The following is a 24,171-nucleotide window of genomic DNA, read 5'->3' as shown; positions in this document are numbered from 1 at the left end:
ACTTAGGTGGATGAGTGGCTTTATCCTTAGATATAGGATACGAAATGAGCATATACGTAAAAAAGTTGGAGTAGCTCCAGTGGAAGATAAGATTAGAGAGAGTCGCCTTAGATGGTTTGGACACATTAAATGGAGGCCTTCTGATGACTCTGTCAGGAAAGTTGAGGTATTAGATTTGCTTATGTTAAGAAAGGTAGAGGTAGACCTAAAAAGACGGGTTAGAAAATATTAGAAATGATCTTTCTTTATTAGATTTAAATTAGAATTTGACTTTTAACAGGACATAATGGCGAAAAAGGATTCATGCAGCGACCCCACATAGTGGGAGAAAAGCTTGTTGTTGAGAGTAATTTGGAATTTGGAAATAATTTCCAATGAGATCCCATAGGGGGGCCGGCGGCAATAGAGAGAGGGAAGGGGATTTAATGAGGCATCCTAAGCTTTCCTAAATTAATAAATTAAATTTGGAATGAAATATTTCATTCCAATTTAATTTAAAATTTAAATAAGCTATGAATTAGTAAGTTTCTTAAAATAGGATTTATAAATTAGGCAATTATTTCAAATTCAAATAAATTTGAATTTGATCATTAATAGAGTTACCTAAAACATGAAAGTTAATTTTTGAAAGACTTGATGGCAAGTGGAGATGGGAGGAAACCAAGAGGGGCAGGTGGTGTGGAGGTTGGTCGTGGATGTTGGTGGGGATTGGGTGTAGTCGATGGGTGGTGTGGGGGGAACTAGGGTGGCCGGCGGCTTAGGGGTTTGTAAAGACCCTAGGCCGGAGGCTAGTGGATGAATGTAAAGGGAAAAAAAGAGATAGAGAAGAAAGAACCACGAACCCAAACACTTCCAAGGTTGGTGGGTGATCCGTTTCCCTCTCCAAGGGACTTCACTCCAATCTCTCTCAAGCTCTTACAAGAACTCAAACACGGGAAAAAAATTATCGTTCATTCATTAAACATGAAAATAGAACATAAGAGCTATATATAGCCTCATACAAAGGACTCAAAAGTAAAAGACGACAATGCCCTTTGGGCTTACACATGACCTTCCTTTAAGGGGTAAAAGCGGAATATAACATAAAATAAATACAAACATAAAATAATAAAAGACAAATACATAATACGACTTAAAAATACATCGACTCGATTGTGGCTATAGATCGACGACCATGTTTAGACTTTCCAAACTCCAATATTCCTATCATTCTCCCGGGGTGAGAAAAAGCTCGACTTGGTCAGGTAAGCGTCCTAGGTGCTCTCATAGATCTCCAATATGTCAGGGTCAATCTGCTGTAGCTCCTCGCGATCCAGCCACGTGTCCTCTAACTCAGGTTTGCCTCTGATCAAGTACCTCCGTCGTCCACCTTCTCTTGTGGAGATGGTGTCATCACTCAGAATCGTATCAAACTTCTCTGCCATGAGTGATTTTGGAATGTTTAGGAGTGGAGGTAGGTTTGAGTTCTCACACGGTGTGGTCACACAAGGATGCTGTATGAGTGAATTTGGTAGGTTGAAATCAGGACCTTCATTTGTAACTAGATCTTCTATGTTAAAGGAGGAATTGATGTCAATTCTGCAGGCAGATCTACTTCATAAGCATTATCATTGATTTTCTTAGTTATCATGAATGGTCCAGCACTCTTATAATGCAACTTCTTAACTGTTCCTTGCGGGAACCGTTCCGGACGAATCTTGAATTGCAATTAGAAGTCAAGATCCCTAAATTGGGAGCTAATTTGATTATGAACATTAATGAGCCCTAGTAGAACGGGTATGAAGCTAAGACTTGTAATATAATAACATTAACAATTTTATTTTCCACAGAACAACATATTTCCATGCAATCCAATTGTCATGTGTAAGCCCAAAGGGCATTGTTGACTTTTATTTTGAGTCCTTTGTACAACGCTATATATGGCCCTTATGCTCTCTTTTTCATGTCTAATGAATGAATGATAAAAATTTTTCATTGCTTGTGTTCTTTGTGAGATCTTAAGAGTACTTGGGAGAGAAATCCCTAGGAGAGGGAAATTGGATCACCCACCATCCTTGGAGACGGCCGGGTTCGTAGTTCTTCTTCATTATCTATTTTCCCCTTCCATCCATCCCCTAGCCGCCGGCCTAAGGTCTCCCGAACCCCAAAATTGTCGGCCACCTAAATCCCCACACCACTCTCCGCCTAGACCCAACCCCACCCTATCCACGGCTAATCTCCAATACCGGCCCATCTCCTTTGGTTCTTTCCCCCCATCTCCACTTGCCGCCAAGTCTTTCCTAAATTAGATTTCATAATTTTGGTAACTCTATTAATGATCAAATTCAAATCAATTTGAATTTGAAATAGTTACCTAATTTATAAATCCTATTTTCGGAAACGTACTAAATTATATCCTATTTAAATTTTGAATTAAGATGGGATGAGATATTCCTTTCCACCAAGTCTTTGCATTAGGAATTATTTCCTAAAAGCCCACCTTCCCTCTTGGAAACAATTCAAACTCCCTCCCTACCACTTTTGCAGAAATCCCCCATGTCCCTACCTATTTAATTTCTTTCCAAAGATCATCTCTCCTCTTTGGAATTAAATTAAATCCCCTACCTCTCTATTGCTGCTGCCCCTCTCTCTCTCCCTTTCTTAATTTCTCCCAATCAAGTGATTAATTAGGAAGTTGCTTAAATCACTTTCCCTCCACAAAATTTGAACCAAATTTAATTCCACTTACCCTCTTTCATAGGACGGCCACCCTTCTCTTATTCTCCAAAGAAAGTCTAGAGAGAAACTTCTTTCTCCCTAGAAAAGTCTCCAAGGGAATCAACATTGATCTTCGTCTACACATCCTTCTTTCAAAGTCAATGAATGGACGATTCGGAGCTTGACTTATGATTCGCTTACGACAAACAAGGCAACGTCAACATCCTCCACTCCATCTTCGATTTCAACCCGTAAGTTGATCACTCCATTGAAGAGTACGTGAATCGCATCATCTTCACGCTTTCGGAGGCCATTGACGAGCAACTTGCCAACGTCCAGTTGCAAATTGTTTCCGGACCGGCTGAACTTTTTCCCCTTTTCATTTAATTTCCTAATCCACTAATCTTGTAGGTGGTGATCAAGTCACAAGGAGCCGTGCTTCGCCTTCTGCCTTTTCTTAGTAAACGTAGGATTGAGTGTGCTTTCTATGTTGCTATCTTATTGTTATATTAGGAATTTTATTGAAATCTACTTAATTCGCATGTTGTTGAAATTTTAAGTTATTTTGATAATTCAAATGCTTAGCATGTGATTTGGCATAAGCGTAACTACCCCTTTTTCTTTTTCTTTTATTGTTTTGATTGCTAATAGTTTTAATCGTAATTGTTCTTATCAAAATCGTGCAAGTTCTTATCGCATACATTCGTAGTCCTGCATCACCTGGTATTCCATGTATCGCAACTGAGGCATGCTATCGGCGTTTAGAGTTTGGGAGAGAAAGTCCTCTCGAAAAAGGATCATTGTATCTTGCTTGTTCGTGTTTCCTTTTTTATCAGGAAAATCTGTTGGTTTGCTGAATTTTTCTGTTTGTTCGCTGATTTTGGTGCTCAAGTCCTAACACAGCTCCAATGGTAGATAAGATTAGAGGGAGTTGCCTTAGATGGTTTGGTCACTTAAAATATCGGTCTTCCAATGAACCGATTAGGAGGGTAGATGTATTAGATTTGGCTTATGCTAAGAATGATAGAAGTTTGTTTAAAAAGACTTGGTTAGAAAGTATTAGAAATGATATTTTTTATTAGATTTAAAATAGAATTTGACTCTTAATAGGACAATAGAGGAAAATGATTCATAGAGCCGATTTCACATAGTGGGATAAAGGCTTGATGTTATTGTTATTGGTTAAAAACTTAACTAATTATTGTTTCACATAAGCCTCTATTTGACTAACATAGATCTTGGGGCCTTCAAATCTTGAAGTGGATAGGTTGGAGCTCATTTGTATGCTGAAACACTTGAGATATGCTTAAAGTTCTTTCTTTTCTCCCTCGAAATGAGCGAGATGTTCTTTTGGATCACCAGTCTCGTCAAATGTATCAAACTTCGAAGGGATGTAGTCTCGCTTTCCTAGTACGGATGCTATTTCACCTACCCTTCACCTAGTTCATTGTTTCACTAGTTGAAATACCTGCTAAGAGCTACTATGTTATGATGGTTGTGTAGAAAGTGAGCCTTGTAATAGGTTGTTTCTTGAGTACGGGGGCAACTCTTCATTGACCCCCTTGTTTATTAGCCGTCTAGCAACTATGGGTGCTTTGGGCCTACATTGGTTGTTGCAACCAATTGGATTGCCATTGCGAGAGCGGTGCTAATGTGGCTTGTTGTTAATATGTGCCCCAAAACCTTCCTCAATGTTGGACGTTCTCATACCTTCCAATGGGTGATGTTGCTTTTCCCACAATGACCAACAATTAGAAGATCCACCCATCCTTATTTCCCACTTTAAAATGCATTTCTTTCCATTAGTTTTGTTTCCAATGGAATGGTCGTTTATTAACTTTTGTGCCATTTTTATTCATTGGAGGGGTGACTGTCTTATGTGGCGATTCGATCATCAAAGAGATGATTTGACAAATGGCCAGATTGAGCTGACCTAGTATATTCTAGTTTGATATGGATGTCAGTTTGTGTCAAGTCAAGTCTAATATTGCCATCCAATTTGCCACATTTAGTGCTTGTTCATCACTAGAAGTACATGATTCCCTATGATGATGCTGCACAATGAGCACTTTGATTAAGGTAAAGATTTCTTTGGTCATTATTCACCCATTGACACTTCTTAAATTTGATAATGCTTTTTTTGTTTGTTTGATTGGGTATAGGCTTTAGGGTTACATAATATTCTCAAAACACATTGCAGACTCTAAAATTCCTCACTTAACTTTGTAATATTTTTGTCTTTTCAAAATTTTTTTGACAAGGCAAATTAATTAATTAGATAAGATACTATTCAAAGATTTGGTTCTCATAAAGGACTTTATATTTCTTCTTTGAGGTTTTTTCGTGGGCTTAAGTGAAGTTGTATAATTACCATTGAACTTTGAGAGAGGAATTTCAATTAAGGATAGTTTATGGACTCTATGATGGCTTGGTAAAATAATATTTTGTTTGGATTGGCTTAAAAGAATTTAGATTATGGGAGAAAGATTGTTATTTGTTGCTAACAGCAGATGGTGAGGGGATTATTATAAAATTTGATTAAGATTTTATGGATCCATTATCTATTCACTGACCTTAATCTGTTTAGTCAGAGAGGTAATTGACCCAATCAATTCTTGTTTTTGCATACATTGGTTTTTTAGTCCAAGGGACCTTATAGGCATGTGAAAAAGATTTTTGAATGGAAAAATGTCGAGGCTGGCCTTGACTAAGAAGGTTTAATGTCTTAATGAGTGCGCCATTTTGTTCACACTTCATAGGCTTCTCTATTGGGAAAGATTCTGGCTTGGCTCTTCATTTGGCTGACCACATGATTTGTATGGGTTGTCATGTTCTTAGTGTCATGAGATTAATAAGTGTGATTATATGTTGGCATTTGATATTGCATCGATTTTTTATGAGCTTTGGTCAAACTTGAATATGTTTTTTTGGCAAACTTGTGCGTGTTATCTCTGTATAGAGCTTCTAAAAATTGTGTGGCAAGATGATAACGTGAAGGTTTTTTCACCCACCCAGCTTGTTGAAGCCTTGTATGACCACTTTATCTTGCCCAAGGTGGTCATTGTCGACGAATAGCCTTATTAACAGTTGCACACTTTAGATTGATTGAAGAGCCTGAATTTATAAAAGCATCTTTACTCTGTATCGTGATGTAGATGGGTAGATTGCGCTCCTTTGCCTTCATTATGGGACCCTTAGAGAAAGTAAGATTAGGACATTTTGGATATGAAGCACATTAGTCATATACTGCTCTACAAAATATGTTTCATATCTCTTAGTTTGGGAGATCATTGATTAGAGCATCTAGAACATTTTTGACATCAAATGAGCATCATATAGGCTGAGGTGGCTGATATCTTTTGTATATGCGAGTTGACGTTATAGTTGATTTCCTTTGTTGTGGTTAGCATTTTCTTGGTAACTCGAGGATGGGGTGGGGCCTTCTCATTAAGTGTGATTTTTTATTATCCATCTTTTGTAGATAACCTTTGTTTTGACTAGGAGGTAGCATTTTGTCTCTCTTCAAGCGGTCTTGGACTACTTTGATTTGGGCTATTATGATAAAGAGGACTTCTCAAAAGCTCTATTTAACAACCTTAAATGATTGGCTAGAGTATTACAATGAGTAAAAGCTCAAAATAGTCCCCTCATTATTGATAAATGTTCAATTTAGTCCTTAAGTTTCGCATTGCCCCAATTTAGTCCCTCAACTATATAAAATTGTCAGATTTGGTCTCTCTGTTAAAACTTTCGTTTAAATTAACGGAAGAAGCCGCATTAGCTTCTTTGATGGTATTTTAGTAAAAATACTTCTTACCTAATCATTTGCCTTCCTGCTATATTTCTTGGAGATGGAATTGGAGGCTGAATTGTGTGAGGGAGAAGACCTACAGTTGTGAGTATGATGTTGTGTATTAACATTCTGCAAGCGAGACGTAAAAGGCCTACTGCAAGCAAGTGCGAGTGACGCGATGCGCTGCGAGTGAGAAGCGTGCTACTACGAGAGGGCGCGAGTGACGCGAGAGGCCAAGCGATCATGATGCGCTTCGACATTCGGGGACTGGGATGGCGAGCAATATGCGACATTCACAAGGAGACAGAGATGGGTTGGTTTATCAATTACTTAGAAGATAATTTAGATTTTTCTTTAAAAATATAATTTTTTTCACTAATATACACTTTTACTACCTAAACTACCCTCATATTTAACTTTAAAGTGAACTTTAGCACTTATTGTTTCCTCTGGGACTTAATTGGATCAATTTTTAATAGTTTAGTGGCTAAATTGGGGCAATGCAAAACTCTGGGATTAAGTTGCACATTTATCAATAGTTGGAGGATCATTTTGAGCTTTACTCAAGTCACAACCTAATCCGCATATTTGGAATATAAAGTCGGTAACTAACGGTTTGACTATAGCTAACTATCTTTCAACAACAATTAAGATGATCGAATAAAAGGTCATCCAAAATTTAAAAAAGAGTTACTACTTATCCATCACAGTTTAAAACATATATAATTCAAGTAAACTGAAAAGTTCATGATCATTGAACTAAAATCAAATGTATGTAATTTTTATGTATCTATTATTATCCACTCCTCTTCTTTTGTATATGAAATCTTCTCTTCTGTCAGCTGTCTAATTTATAGGAGTCTTATTTGAACACATTTTATTTCAATGGGTTGAGTTTAAAGGTGAGTCCTATGACCATACCTTGAAGGAAAGGCGGTCCATCAATTTAATTTGGATGGAGGCATTTGGTTTATATTTTAACTTTAATAGGAACATTTGAATTGATTACTTCGTTTGTTAGGAGGCCTCACTCTTAAGTTTAAGAGCAATCCAACACAATTGTTAATGCCTTGAATTGGATTTGTTTGTAAGTGCAACACTTATGTCTTTGCTCGGAAAGGCAGCCCAAGGATGGCCACTCACCAGTACCCTTGGATAATATGGGCAGTGGCTTTTCATAAGCGATCAATTGATTCAATTATTTCAGTATTTTTTTTCTTCTAACTTGCATTACTTTCATTGTATTGTTTTTACTTTTCATTTCACCAAACTGTTATTTTTCATCTTCCTTTATATTGATTGTTATTTATAGCTCTTGATCCTTATATACAGATTTGGTGGTCAAAGTTGCAAAAGGAAACAGTCTTAGAACAGGTTTGAGTTATTTAGGTAAATTTTTGAATGTTCCTGATCCAGCATTGTTCCTGTGGCTTTTCAATTATTAGGTTGTGAAGTAAAGGTTTTGCAACACCAATTCTATTCATTGTGCTAGGGTGAGTGGACATTTTATTATGATTGCTGCGAGAAGTGTTGAGTATGCTATGTTCACATAATATGGTTAATATCTTCATACTAAAACAAAGCTGGCATCTTGTCCTTCCTCTGCTTTTTTACCCCTGAATTCTTCTAGCTAGTTCAGCAACTTAGGCTTTATTATATGTAGCTAAGTACTTAAATTTTGACAGTAGGGATGAATTTGATTGAAGTGTAGGACACAGTGTTTACTATGTTTGCAACTGAAAAACTATGTAAAATATTAGCTTATTTCTTGTCATTTGAATTTTCTTATGCTCACTAAATTGACTAATCATTTTATTGCACCAGTCAATCACTCAAGAAACTCGCCTAATTAATTATGGATATATTTTTATTAATTTTTTGTTCCTGTCCAGGCTTTATGATCCTCGAGTCCCAAGCCTGCAAAATCTGCTGAACAAGGACGTTTTTTTCCCGTGTGATAAGTTTTCAAATTCTGAAATACTTGACGTTCTAACAAGCTTTGGACTTAGGAATAGCTTGAATTTGAGTGGTCTGATCGATGTTGCAAGGTCAGTCTCAATATTGCATGATTGTGGCCATGCTGATGCTCCTCAGTATGGAAGGAAGTTGCTTTCTTATCTGAATGCTTTAGGGATTATACTTTCAAATTCTAATGGTCATAAAGAGAACCATGATGATGATCACCAAATGTTAACGATGGATGGGATTTCACATACTAAAGATCCAGAAGTGAAAATTGATGAAGGGAAGAGTTGGGAGTTTGATCAGGAAGTACTCTCTTTTCTTTCTAGTTTTGTTCTTGATATACAAGAATGTGAATTTTGGTCAGAGATTAAGATTATTCCATGGTGCCCTGTATATGTCGCTCCTCTTCTGACTGGACTTCCGTGGTTTGCATCAGATAAAAGTGTGGCAACTCCAGAAACCACAAGGCCAAAATCCCAAATGTGGCAGGTTTCGTCAAAAATGAGGATTTTGGATGGTGATTGCTCCTCAACTTATATCCATGACAATCTTGGTTGGATGCATCCGCCTGATATTGAAACCTTGTCAACTCAGCTAGTTGCACTTTCAAGGGCGTACACTCAGCTGAAATTGCAGTCCGAGCATGAATTTGATATTGATGGTGTCTTGCAAAGAGAGATTCCCCCTTTATATTCAAAGTTACAGGGCTACATTGATAAAGATGACTTCAAAATTCTGAGAGAAGCTTTGGATGGAATCAATTGGGTTTGGCTAGGTGATAACTTTGTACAGTCAAAGTCAGTTGCATTCAACTCACCCGTGAAGTATCACCCTTATCTATATGCTGTTCCATCAGAGCTGTGTGAGTTCAGATCTTTGCTTTCACGGTTGGGTGTGAAGTTGACTTTTGATGCCATGGATTATTTACATGTTTTGCAGTGCTTACAGCAGGATGTTAATGGAGAACCGTTATTAGCTGAGCAATTAAGTTTTGTTCAATGCGTCTTAGAAGCTTTTGCCGACTCATTGACCGATAGACAATCAACGGATGCACTTTTGAACTCACTATTTATTCCTAGTTCATCTGGACATCTGATGAGTCCATCGAACCTTGTTTATAATGATGCTCCATGGATTGATATAAATAGTACTCAAAAGCATTTCGTGCACTCTTATATCAGTAATGATCTAGCTAAACGGCTTGGAGTACAATCTTTTCACAGTTTGTCTTTGGTTGATGAGAAAACTGCAAGGGATTTTTCATGCATGGATTATGCCAGAATATCAGATTTGTTGGCTTTATATGGGGAAAGTGACTTTCTTCTATTCGACCTTCTTGAGCTAGCTGATTGCTTACAAGCAAAGAAATTGCACCTAATATATGATAAACGCCAACATCCCAGGCAATCATTGCTCCAACATAATCTTGGTAATATATTTATTTCATCTTTTTATTTTTTATGATCTCCGTTTATTTTGTTTTGACAAAGTCAACTTTTTTTTTTCTTTAATTGCCGCGATCTTACCATTGGAAAAATCAAATAGAATGTTTCTAAAAATAAAATGTCCAATCCCACTAAGAACTTATCAGACAACATTATTCTTCTTCTCAAATATTTGTACATAGCTATGATGCACAGACAATGGACATGATGACACAGATGCGAGTCGGCACGGATACATGATACATCAATTATTGAAAATATATGACACGGACATGGGTTGGACATGGTATTATAATTTTTATATTTTAAAAATAGTATAGAAAAATTGAATAAATATAATATTAAAAATAATTTAGAAATAATTAGTTATTTAACTAGAATTTGTGCTTAAAATGATTAATATTAGGATGATGAGAGTCAGACGTCGATGCCGTGTATCAAACATCAAGAGAGGAGACAACAGTGTTGTCGAGAGTTGGGTATCGATGCTATTCAGTAAGTATCAGACATCAATGTCAGGAGGGCATCTGACGTTGATGTTGAGAGGTTGTCTGTTAAGAGGGCGTTGCTTATTGGACAAAGATAAGCTGCCAAGTTGTGGTTTAAGAAATTGCTAACATCGAGCATCAATGTCAAGATCCTGTTAGACTTTAATGCTATGATGGTTTTAAAATGTCGATGTTGTAACGACATCAGATATCGATGTTGAGATGACATCGAGCATTGTTTTGAAAGCAAAATCGCAATCCGCCAAAGAGAAATGAAAATGAGAATATTTGGTGAATGGGCTATTGAGTGCGGACGATTGATTTGGTGTTGTGGATATGAAATAATAAATTTAATTTTAATGTTTAAATAAATAAAAAAATATAAATACAAGAAATTATATTTAAAACAAATTATAAAATTTTTAAGATATGCATGTCCAATTTATATTTAATATTTTTTAATCAAACATATTTTCGGCATGTCCGACACGTGCAGAGGCGTGTCAGAAGCGTGTCGGACACTGCATGCCTCTTTAAAGAGAGTGTCGGTGCATCATAGGTACATAGCAAGGATGTTCCAAGTTCACATCATGAAAGTGAGGGGACAAGGAATGTTTAGTTGCTTCTTGAAAGAACTCATCTTTTTTCTTTCAAAATTTCATTTACCTTCAAAAGGAGGAATTCTGGACCTATTTTTGTAGGAGCCTTGGTACATATTCATTTAAAACCATAAACAATTTAAAATTTCATATATGACCCTACTATAAAGTAAAATGAAAATAACTTAAATTTTCTTACATATTTCTTTTCATGAAAGATTAAGGATTTCATTATCCTAAACAAGATATAAAGGCATAGACATGGAAACTAAACTTACCTGGTCATGTACCGATTCTCTTGGCTCCAAAACTACTCTTCGGAGGAGTGGTGGGAGTTTTTATGTTGGTGGAGGAATGTTGGATCAATTGCAATTTGTAGGACTTCGAAATCACCCTTTGAGGAAGTGAGACTTTGGCCAATGGGAGGATGGTGGAACCATAGCTTTTGGGAGCAACAAATTAACAACCTATATTGACAAAGTTGGGATTCCGCTATTAAGCACAACAACAACATCAAGCCTTTATCCCACTACGTGGGGTCGGCTACATGAATCCTTTTTCTCCATTGTGTCATATTAAAAGTCAAATTCTCATTTAAATCTAATAAAGAAAGGTCATTCCTAATATTTTCTAACCAAGTCTTTTTAGGTCTACCCCTACCTTTCTTAACATAAGTCAAATCTAATACCTCTACTCTCCTAACCGGGTCATCGGAAGGCCGCCGTTTTATGTGACCAAACCATCTAAGGCGACTCTCTAATCTTATCTTCTACTGGAGTTACTCCAACCTTTTCACGTATATGCTCATTTCGTATCCTATCTCTAAGGGTAAAGCCACTCATCCACCTGAGCATCCTCATCTCTGCCACACTTAACTTAGTATTATGCTTCTCTTTTAATGGCCAACATTCGGCACCATAAAGCATTGCAGGCCTCACTACCATCTTATAGAATTTTCCTTTAAGTTTGAGGGGTACATTTCTATCACATAACAAGCCCGATGCATTCCTCCACTTCAACCATCCAACTTGAATTCTGCTGATAATATCTCCATCTATTTCACCATCACTCTGAACAACAGATCCAAGATATCTAAAACGTGTACTCTTATTAATGACTTGATCGCCCAAAGTCACAATCCCCTCACTAGGTCTATTACTACTAAAATTACACTCCATATATTCCGTTTTAGACCTACTCAAGCGAAAACCTTTAGCCTCTAAGGTTGACCTCCATAATTCAAGTTTACCTTCAACTCCCTCTCTAGTCTTATCAACAAGAAGAATATCATCCATGACTAAAGCAAAAAGATATGGGCTTAAGGCTGATCCTTGATGTAACCCAACCGAAATAGGGAAATACTTGGTCAATCCACCTTGTGTTTGAACACAAGTAATAGCTCCTGCATACATATCTTTAATGATTTGAATATAAGCATTATTGACTCCTTTCTTTTCAAGAACTCTCCATAGCACTTCTCTTGGAACTTTATCATATGCTTTTTCTAAATCAATAAATATCATATGTAGATCCTCCTTATTTTCTCTATATTTCTCCATCAAACCTCTTAATAAATGTATGGCTTCCATAGTCAACCTACCCGGCATGAATCCAAATTGATTTTGAGAAACATTAGTATCACACCGCAACCTATGCTCCATAACTCGCTCCTATAGTTTTAAAGTATGACACATTAACTTAATATCTCTATAATTCGCACAATCTTATGCGTCACCTTTATTCTTAAAAATATGAATTAACACACTCATTCTCCACTCATTTGACATCTTTTTAGTCTTCAAAATAATATTAAAAAGTTTAGTAAGCCATGAAATTCCTTCATCTCCTAAGCATTTCCACACCTCTATTGGAATATCATCAGGTCCAACAGCTTTTCCACCCATCATTTTCTTTAAAGCCTCTCTAACTTCAGTTTTACTAATACGCCGATAAAAACAGAAATCTTTATTTTCATTAAGGGTGCTAATATCACTATAGTCAATCTTATTATCACAATCTTCATTAAAAAGTTTAGCAAAATATCTCATCCATCTTTGTTGAATATCATCTTCTAAGAAAAGTATTTTTTGATCTTCATCTTTAATACACTTCACTTGAACTAAATCCTTACTACTCATATCTCTTTGTTTGGCTAACTTATACATAAATCTTTCTCCCTCTTTAGTATCTAATCTATTATATAAATCACTAAAAGCTAATGTCTTTGCATCGCATATTGCTTTCTTAGCATCCTTACGAGCCACTTTATATATTTCCCAATTATCAGAATTCTTAAAATTAAACCAAATTTTATAACAAAACTTCTTATTTTTAATCTTTTCTTGCACGTTTAGATTCCACCACCAACTATTTTTACTATTATGAGCTTTTCCCTTTGATACTCCAAGAATATCTTTTGCAATATTCTTAATACCACTAGCCACTTTTTCCCACATAGCATTAGCATCATCATGCACAGACAAAATCTTAAGATCTAAAATCTTATTCTCAAAAATATTTTTGTTAATATTTTGTAAATGCCCCCATATAATCCTAGAAAATCGTTTAACTTTATTTTTTATTTTATGCCCCTTTATCTTAAAGTCCAAAACTAATAATCGATGTTGGGTACATAAATTTTCACTCGTAATTAAGCACAACAAAAAAGTTAATTTGATTAGGTGTAAAAGAGACTTGGCGTTGAGAATTACATTGTTGGCAGTTGATTCTGCAAACCTGTGGACTTGTTGTTTTACTTTTTTTTTTAATCTTCAATAACCTATGCATTTTCTTCCATAATCTCTGGAATATCTTCTAGAACCATAAAATAAGAATCATCAACTGTCTCAACATCAGAAGAGGAGATAGTTTAATCTTTCTCATTAGAAAAACGTTCATCATCATAGACATCTTCAAAGATTTCAAGAGTGTTGGATATGGGATCTAAGGTCAGTGAAAATATGATGCAGGACTTAAATTCCTAAGCGATGTTAATTAAGAATTTTACATGCTTTAATTTAGAGAGCAATATTAACTAGTAAACTTATAATGATTTAAACGACGAAATAAAACAAACAAGGGGTGAAACTAGCTTAGGCCAAGTCACACATTAAAGGTTAAGATTGTAAAACACGAAAACGACGATCGTAGGTCTCCGCACGCTTTTCGATGCATCGCGATGAGACTTAAGTGAAATTTTTGAAGTTAACGGAATTTGATGGAAATAATTTTATAAAATCCAACGCAAAATTCTGATCGTTTTGATATATAAAACATATACCTAATTTTGCTTATTTTTAGAAATTAAAATTGATTTAGTCCCATAAATGCCAACTTTACCCCTAATAAGTATTAATGCCGAAATAGAATAAGTAAGGGCAAGAGGGTCATTTGCAAAACCTAATTTTTCTAAAATGGCAAAACCGAAACCCCCTTTCATTTCATTCGGCCAAATCGAGAGAGGGAGCGGACAAAGGGCGGACGGATGGCGGGGCTAGGGCTCGGCGAAGGCTTCTCCGGCGACGATTTTTCCGGTGAGGAAATTAGTCCAAATCGAAGAGGACGACGAGGGGAGTCTTAAGATATGATTGTTTTGAAGCAAATCCTTCTCGATCTCAAGATATTTGGAAGTGAAAAATCTAGGGTTTTTTCAAAATTTGGTTTTCTTTCATAATTTCTTTACAAAACCTTTAAAGAAGGATTAGAGGAATGATTTAACGATGAAAACAAAGTTTTTAGAGAAATTTTTGGAGGATGAAATTTTAGGGCTTTTTACTAAAACCTAATTTCTATTAAGTGTTTTTACAAAGATTATTTCTAAGGGCCTTAGGAATGATTTTAAAACAAAAAATTTGATTTTTTGGTGAAAATCTCATTTTTTTGTAATTTCCTAAATTATTTAATCCGAAAATTAATAATATAATTATAAATATATGTTTAGGAATACTTTTGGAGCAATATATAGTCCGGCAGTTTGTAGGGGAGAAGAGAAGCGAGGGAGGGGAAGGCGAAGATCGACCACGAACTCGGACGCTTCTTTCGGTTGGTGGGTATTGTGATGCCCTCACATAGGGACTTCAATCTTCAAGAACTCTCAAGCTCTCCCAAAAACGCACAAGTGCAGAAATTTTCATGTAATATCATTCATAACCCTCAAAGGAGGAGGAGGATGCTTTAAATAGCCAATACAATGAAGAAAAATACAAAGACCATCTTGCCCCTAGGTCATACTCATGATTATGCCCTCAAGTGGGGGCATAAAAGGAAAAGTACAATAAAGCTCATAAACTAATACATCAATAATAAATCTAATATAATGATGATCAAAACTAAAGCGACACAATCGTGGCCGTAGATTGATGGCCATGCCTCTGGCAGACTCTCTAAGGTTGGATGTCCTCATCAAAATAACATTGATGGAATCACCAATTTGTAGGAGTATGATTATTGAAGAATTACTCTCTATAATGATAAATGCTTTATTTTGCATGCAACATAAAGTTAGAGAAGGTCCATGAGAATATGAATAGAAGTGGGGATTGCTATTTGGTGGAGAAAAAAATGGCTTTGGGCAGGTGTATAGGCTATGTGGGGTGTGAGGCTTTTAATGGATGGGATGGGAGAGAAGTCATTTGAAATTTTTGTATAATTAAAATTAATTAGTATTGGCAGTTGAAAGTTGCTTTTGACTGAGGGGTGTCAAAGGGTTATGGAGGAGGCTAAGGTTATCCTAGATTAGCCAATTTTTGTGGAGTTTGGGGTAACTAGTATTTTAATAGTACCAAGTGCAGGGTTCATTTTTTTGCTTTAATTGCAAACACAAAGTAAAATGAGACTTTTATTGACTAGGGCGTTTAGGAGTTGTATATTATATACACATATATTTTGTGTATTCAATAGCTATTTAAATAACTAAACTTAAATTATATCAAAAAATAATTATTTAGTAAATAAAATGATACTTTTAATAGTAGTAATTTATAGCTATTCTAAATAAACAAAAGACTCATACACAGTTAATTTCGAAGTTCATACACAAAGTTAAGAAACTAACATTAAAAATTTTAAAATTTTTTGTGGCTTCAAATGTTGATGCAAGCACAATGGGAAGAGCCGGCTGGTTCTTGGTTGCTTGGGTTGGCTGTTCGATTCCCAGCCCGTTTGGTTGTTCGGATGACTGCCTGTTGGCCTTTTGTCTCCTCTTTTGTGATTGGTTTGAGTGAACGACTGATTTGACTTTTGGAATTCCTAATTTATGGCGACTTTTGGAATTCCTTATTAATGGTGACTTTTGGAATTCCTAATTAATGGTGACTTTTGGGATTCCTAATTTATGATGACTTTTGGAATTCTTAATTAATGGTGACTTTTGGAATTCCTAATTTATGGTGACTTTTGGAATTCCTAATTTATGGTGACTTTTGGGATTCCTCTTCTCCAATTTATGAGGGCTGTTTTGTGGGCTTTTGGGCTTCTTCTTCCCTCCTATATATAGGATTGTTTTGGGCTGTTTTAGTAGTATGTTTTAGTGAAAAAATATTTGGAATGTGAAACCTGCGGGTTGTGTTTTAGCTTGCGAGCTAGTTCCCTTTCTCTTATCCTCTCTTTGATTTCGTCTCGGGTTTCTTATCTACTTCTTCTCTCCATGGTTACCACTCCATTGTATCTTTCTTCTCAACTTATCTTATTATCAATGTATTAGGTGTTTAAGTGTCTTTTAACGTGTCTTTGTTATCATATCATCCATAATTTGTAATTTTGTCGTTAAATCGTCATATTAGTCGTCTTTTTAGTATATTTGGTTTGAAATAGGTCAATTTTGGAAGACTTGCAAATTTTGTATTTGTAGGCAATTACTCTTGCCTACATCAAATGTCTAATCATAATCAAAATTTTAGTACTTCATACACAAAGTTAAGAAACTAACATTAAAAAATTTAGCAAAATAAAATTTGTTTGGTATTTTTAGATAATCAAACAATAAATTTGACATGTTCCAAGGAGTGCAGTTTTCTCCAATACTAAAATGGGATGAAAAATGAGTTGGACATTTTTTTTCCAATTTCTTGCACTCAATAAGGATGTTTCAAGCATGCTTGGAAGAAACGAGCAATCGTTAGCCACTCCATGGAGGCCTCTCTTTGTTATTTATTATTATTATTCAAAAGGAACTTTGGATCTTTGGTATATATGCACATACAACTTTAAACAACTTCTAACATTAAACATGTCTCTACTATATATATATATATATATATATATATATATATATATATATATATATATCCAATTCTTGTCTGTGTTGACAATGTCCAGTGTCTTGTCGTGTCGTATCTGTGTCCCATGTCATGTCTGTGCGTCATAGGTTCACTGTAAATGGTTGATTAACAATTGTTGACCTGATAATGACAAAAAAAAAAAATAAAATCAATCCCTTACCTGCCCGCAGATCCCTGCAACGTCGTTCGCACGTCGAGACCATGTCGAACGTCGCCTCACGCACGTCGCTCCCACAGATTGCCCACGACCTCTTCGCGTCGTTAAAACGAGAGCGAAAGGGCTCTCATTCGCGCGTTCTCCTCTCAATCCAGCTCTCCGAAGCTCTCTCGCTCTCCTACAACTTCGCTCCTTCGACGACTGTTTCTTCCAGTCGGATTCGGAAGCTACGATCTTTCCGATCGGAAGCTACGATCTTTCCGATCGAAAGCAAGGGAGCTCGCTGGCTATGAATAAACTTTCTCCCTTTCACGAGCTTCTTTGGCCGACTCCCGCTTCCCTTCCTCCTTCCGATCCTCCTAGTCCCGAGAATAGAGAGAGAGAGAGAGAGAGGGAAGAGGAAGAAACCAAAAACCTACTTCGATGCGCTCGCTTCGGTCCGTCGTGACCGGTCGACTTCGCTCCTTCGCCGAACTTTCCCTCCCTGTCAGATACGCAAGCCAAACAACGGAGCTCGCTTGTGGAGAAGGTAACTTTCTCCCTTGCACGGCCTTCTTTCGGGCCAAATAAAAAAAGAAGAGATTTTTTTTATTAATTATATAATTATTAATTATTTTTATTATTATAATTTTAATTTAATTATAATTAATTAATAATTAGTTATAAATTATAAATTATAATTATCTGGTTAATTATAATTAATCTTGATTAGTTATAATTAGTCATTAGTTAATTATAATTATAATTAATTTACTAATTATAATTAATAGTTAATTATAAATTATAATTAATTAATAATTAGCTATAATTAATGTTAATTATAATTAATAAAAAAATGTAATGCTTGCTCCTCTTCCGCCTCGGTCCACGAGCCTCAATTGCCGACGACTCCCCGCCGAGCCCCAAGGTATACATTTCTAACTTAAATTCCGCCCTCGACGCGCTTGACGTACTGGTGGATCCCCTATACGCGCTCTTGTAGTACGGTGGGGGAGAATCCGGTGCGACAGGTACGACGAGGCGGGTAAGCCCTATACACGCTCTTGTAGCGTGGTGGGGACTGACCTCGACATCAACACTGGTATTCGTCAAGGTATAACTCTCTAAACTCAGATTCTCGTTCTCGTCGTGTGCAGCGGATCGGTGAACCACCTATACGCGCTCTCGTAGCACGGTGGGAGGGAGCTCGTTGCGACGCCTACAACGAGGAGGGTAATCACCTAAAACTCAGATTCTCGTTCTCGTCGTGTGCAACGGACCGGCAAACCCCCTATACGCGCTCTCGTAGCACGGTGGGAGGAAATCCGGTGCGGTGCCTACGACGAGGCGAGTAATCGCCTAAAATCCCATTTTCAACGTTTGCAGCGGACCGGGGGACCACCTATACGCGCTCTCGTAGCACGGTAGGAGGGAGCCCGGTGTGACGCATATGACGAAGTGGGTAAGCCCTATACACGCTCTTGTAGCGTGGTGGGGAGATCCACTTGTGCTCTCCTACGGATACTGTTGAAGACCTCATACACGCTCGAGTAGCGTGGTGGGATGGCCCAGTCTCTCGGATTTTTCCCCTAAACGGGGGAGACGCCGGGAGGTTGCCGAAATTTCGGGTGAAGTACTGTTACACTTGGATCTATTTTGAACTAAAAAAGAACAAGGAGCCCGGACTCAAACGAGAAAGAGCAGAGGATTTTTGAACTTGATTGAACATGAACTTAAATCTGAACAAAATCTAAGTAATTTCTAAAGATCAAACCCAAATGAAATAAAATCAAGCTGAAGCCCAATTCAAATCAATTTGAACATGAAATTGAACTTGCAAGAACTTCAGAAGATCCTGAACCAATCAACTTGGACTTGCACTCAGAACTCAGACCGAGTTGATTTCAGGGATCTATGAATCTGATCACTTCAAATGATGCATTCAAACTTGAACTCAACAAAACTACAAGAACCTAAACTTGCAAATGAGCTACGAAGATCTTAATGTGGACCACAAAGAGCTGGACTTAAATTCAAAAGAAATAAATACAGAGAACTTTGAACTACACTTGAACTCAATACGAACTGCAAGGAATCAGATCTTAATGCTCTTAAAGATGTGAAAGTCCCAAGTTCTTAAATGAATATAAATGTTTGATGTAAGCAAAGGACTAGTGCCAAAAAGTCTTCAAACATAAATGACATGCAAATGAAGGTTTAACTTCATGAAAACACGTCAATCTTCTTAACATATCAAGAAATGATAATGCAAATGTGTCACAAATATGGTAGCTATCCTACGAACATATGTAAGGAGACTACAACGACACTAGAAACAATGCCTGTTGATTGAGATGGCAATACTGGAGACCAACAATCAAAGATCTGTACCTACAAGCAAGTACAATCACTGTACCATCTGAGATTGGTGAAAGGCGGATATGGTGTAGGGACAACTGCTCTTCTACAAATACATCTAGAAGGTCGTAGTGGATACAAGTCTTCCGCCAGCAAGCACAAGCAACTTGTGGATAACAACAATGAGTACTTCGTTAAGCATAACGAACCACTGTGGGCACAAGTACAAGTATATCCTACGACAATCCCTACGAATGCCTGTTGATTGAGATGACAATACTGGAGACCAGCAATCAAAGATCTGTACCTACAAGCAAGTACAATCACTATACCACCTGAGAGTGGTGAAAGGTGGATATGGTGTAGGGACAACTGCTCTTCTACAAATACATCTAGAAGGTCGTAGTGGATACAACAGTCTTCCGCCAGCAAGCACAAGCAACTTGTGGATAACAACAGCGAGTACTTCGTAAGCATAACGAACCACTGTGGGCACAAGTACAAGTATATCCTACGACAATCCCTACGAATGCCTGTTGATTGAGATGGCAATACGGGAGATCAATAGTGGAGGACCGTCCTCTACAAGAAAATGCAATCATCGAACCACCTGAGAGTGGTGAAAGGTGGAGATGACAAAAGTTGACAATGCCTCCCTACGAATACTACTAAGAGCTCGTAGTGGATATAATGGGTCCCTACAAATGAGCACAAATCACTTGTGGATAACAACAGTGGGTATGTCGTAGGTACAACGAACCACTGTGGGCACAAGTACAGATATCACCTACGACAGTGGTGATCAAGATCTACAAGTACGTCGAGTACAAGGACAACTCGATGTACAAAAAGTACACTCCCTGGCAGAGTCGAAAAGGACGTTTGAAAAAATTAGAACCAAACTTCCTGGTGTCCAAAAGTCTCTTCTTAGTTCTATACTTAGGAAGAAAACAGTTCTGGTGCCCACAAATACAGGAAATAACAAGTCCACTACACCGGTGATCTCCAAAGGAGTTCTCTGTAAAGTAGCGAACTTCAAAGTCCAGAAAATAACATCCCCGGTGATTGAGAAAGGGGAGAATAATAAGATGAGGAGATGCCTCATAACATCAAGATGCAACACCACTGAATCTGCAACACTTATGCATGCAGACAGAAGGCGTCTACAATCTACAATGCAACGCCACCGGATCTGCAATACTCATGCAAGCAGACAAAAAGCGTCTACAATCTACAATGCAACACCACCGGATCTGCAACACTCATGCAAGCAGACAAAAGGCGTCTACAATCTACAATGCAACGCCGTCGGAGCTGCAACACTCATGAAACAGACAGAAGGAGTCCACAATCTACAATTCCACGCCACCGGATCTGCAACATCTATGAAAGCAGACAGAAGACGTCCACAATCTACAATGCCACGCCACCGGATCTGCAACACTGATACAAGCAGACAGAAGGCGTCTACAACCTACAACGCCACGCCACCGGACCCGCAATATCTATACAAGCGGGCAGAAGGTGTTTACAAAATGTTTCAAAGTACCCCTGCACCTGCACTATAGTTTGTATACACATAGGTACACAATGGGTACGTCTGAATCAATATAAAAATCACCCGCATGGGCCCCGGCAAGCGTGTTATTGGTACACACGTGACGCCTAGGGATGCTGCGCGTGTCGATAAGTGAATTCTAGTTCGAACCTGATCCTTCTATACGGACCAATAGAAGTCGACAGGGTTCGAACCTCCAAATAAATAGATGATTGTGGGGATCAATGTATTTGTTTCAATACATTCATATTAGGCCTTCAAGGCCTACAATCAAGAAAATTTATAGACAAAGGCACAAAGCCTACGAGGAACCCGATCCTCGATCAACAGCCCGGTCGAGTTGACAGGGTTCAATCAAATGGAAATGACCTCAAGTACACCCTGATGATGGCCGTGTTGAACACTAATCTCAACCGGAGGGGTTCACAAAATATTTTTTAAATGTCCTCCAAGCTCCATACAAAAATCCAAAATTCCATAAATCCTAAAAGTTAAGAAAAGAAGAAATTTTATAAATTATAAAAAGTTTAAATTATAATATAGGTGAATTAAATAATTATTATTATGAAAATTAATTTAAATACAAAATGATATGCTAATATCCAATAAAATTAATTATGTTTACCATACTTCAAAAAATTAAAAGTTATTAATCATGGAAGATAATTAACTAATAAACAATTATTTTTTAAGTGTTTCCAAAATAACAAAGACCAGGAATTTAAGGACTAAGTTAGAGAGATAATCTTCAAAATTAGTGAGTATTAATGTTGCTTATTATCGATAATGATACTAACAACAACAACAATGACAACAACAAACCTTTGCTCCACTAACGGGGTCGGCTCACAATCTTTTTCGTCATTGTGTCGTTTGTTAAAAGTCACATTCTCATTTAAATTAAATTTATGATAATGTACACTTTTCTAATCAATGCCATGGATGTTAATTGGATATTTGTGTGGGCTCCCGGGAAAATTCGGCGCCCGCCTCCCCGCGTTTTTCTTTTATTCGCGAGGGAGTTTACTGAAAAGTTCTAAGTAAAATTTGAAGAGCATAGGGTTTGTAGATAGACTACCAGAGATTTCGCCATTTTTCGAGACTTTATATCTGATTCTGGTTCTTTATAGGACAAGCCCCGTATTAGTTAATTACCCCCCCATCACGAGAGAAACTTTCGATTAAGGTATTCATCAATCAGATACTAGAGATACGTATCGTAGGGTTTTTATGCATATAGCTAGCACAAAGTTTAGGTATAGAATTGGGTTTGGATATTAAAAAAAAAAATGCAATCTTCACTAAACGATGATGGAGAATGATGAAAACCATCAAATCCATGGGCATCTCCCGGTCATCCTCCTGGTCTACTTAGTCAAAGTAGTCACCAACCTGACAAAGATACCTTCCAGCCATTGGGTCTTCGTCCAAGGACCTTTTAACCGGGGTGGATCTTGTCAAAAAGGAACAAATTGAATCCACTTTAGCAACAGAGCTTTGTCGCCTATCGAAATCATATCCATGATTCATATCTCAAGATTTAATGTCAATTAGAAAGCATTGCGCGGCCATACCGTATTTTCGTGTGCCAGTTTGGCGCAAACCACCGTTCAAGGGGTCCCGATCATAACTGTTTATCCTCGGATGCCATTGGCGCCAGACCGCGGTAAAACATACCACGCCTACTAGCAGGAATTGTTTAGAAAGATCCTATTATATATTTTCACTAGGCATTTGCGCTCTTGGAGCTGAAAATTAATTCATATTTGCCACTCGCCAAACTGTTATGGAGTGGCATTGAATTTTTGCTTTAAGCGATGAGATTAAATTTCAAATTTAAATATTCTTGGAAATTTAGGATTTTGAAGTGCGCATTTTGAGTTTATGGGTAATTTAAGACTTTTGGAGCATTAAAAAATGCACTGAAAATTAACCCTCCGTTAATATAAATTTCAACACCGGTCACACCCTGAGTCATTTACATTTATGAACCTGTCACCCCTATCAACTACGAATAGGGAATCGGGTTTCTTACTTTAATGCCTATGTTATGAATTTCTCTTTATTAAGCCGAATAGGAAATTACAAAATAAATATTGCTGTCAACTCGTAACCGCATCATATTATCTTATATCTCGAACCTTGTTTACTCTCATTTATCTAATTAAGGAGAATCGGGTTTCATAGCTTCATGCCTTTTATTAGTGAATTCTTTTATTGTAAGCTTGAACAAATGAATATATTGAAAACAAATACACTGGTCGTCACAACCGTTGTATCGTTTAAAGTTCGAACCCTGTCGACTTCTATGGTCCTATAAAGGATCAGTCGAACTAAATTCACTTACGAACACGCCAGCATCCCTAAGCGTCAGTGTACCAATAACACGCTTTTCCCCATGCGGTATTTAATTGATTCAGACTACCCATTGTACCTATGTGTATACCAAACTTATACAGTGCAGTACTTTGAAACATTTTTAAACACCTTCTCCCGCTTATAGATATTGCGTCCAGTCGGCGTTAGTGTAGAGCCTTCTGGGTCTGTATCAGTGTTGCAAATCCGTCTTGGCGTCATTTAGTGTGACTTCTTCTGTCTGTTTCATAGTGGTTTTCAGATCCGAGTGCGTTGGAATTTAATTGTACTCCTTCTGTTCTGTTTCATGAGTGTTCCTCCGACGGTGCATTGTAATTAACGCTGGTCTGCTTGCGCATGATGTTGAATCCCGTTTTGCATTGTAATTATAGACGCCTTTGCTGCTTCAGAGTATGCAAATCCGTCTTGCATGTAGATTGTAGACGCCTTCCTGTCATGCAGCATAATTTAGCAATTCAGTGGTTTGCATCATCCTCTC

At 37.2% G+C, this 24,171-nt stretch overlaps 1 protein-coding gene across 2 annotated transcripts in view; it reads left to right on the top strand.

Moving 5' to 3' along the window:
• LOC110097571 overlaps window positions 1-24,171 on the top strand; it is a 115,272-nt gene that overhangs the window by 23,546 nt on the left and 67,555 nt on the right. For both annotated transcript variants that reach the window (XM_020824018.2, XM_020824019.2), the window contains exon 4: window positions 8,383-9,884. In XM_020824018.2, the coding sequence (XP_020679677.1) occupies window positions 8,383-9,884 (1,502 nt within the window). The remainder of the gene's footprint in view (window positions 1-8,382; window positions 9,885-24,171) is intronic.

This window comes from Dendrobium catenatum, unplaced genomic scaffold (assembly GCF_001605985.2).
Source record: "Dendrobium catenatum unplaced genomic scaffold, ASM160598v2 fragScaff_scaffold_390, whole genome shotgun sequence".
Lineage (NCBI taxonomy): Eukaryota > Viridiplantae > Streptophyta > Magnoliopsida > Asparagales > Orchidaceae > Dendrobium > Dendrobium catenatum.
Note: the sequence above shows the minus strand (reverse complement) of the source record. Positions and strands in the feature narration are given on the sequence as shown.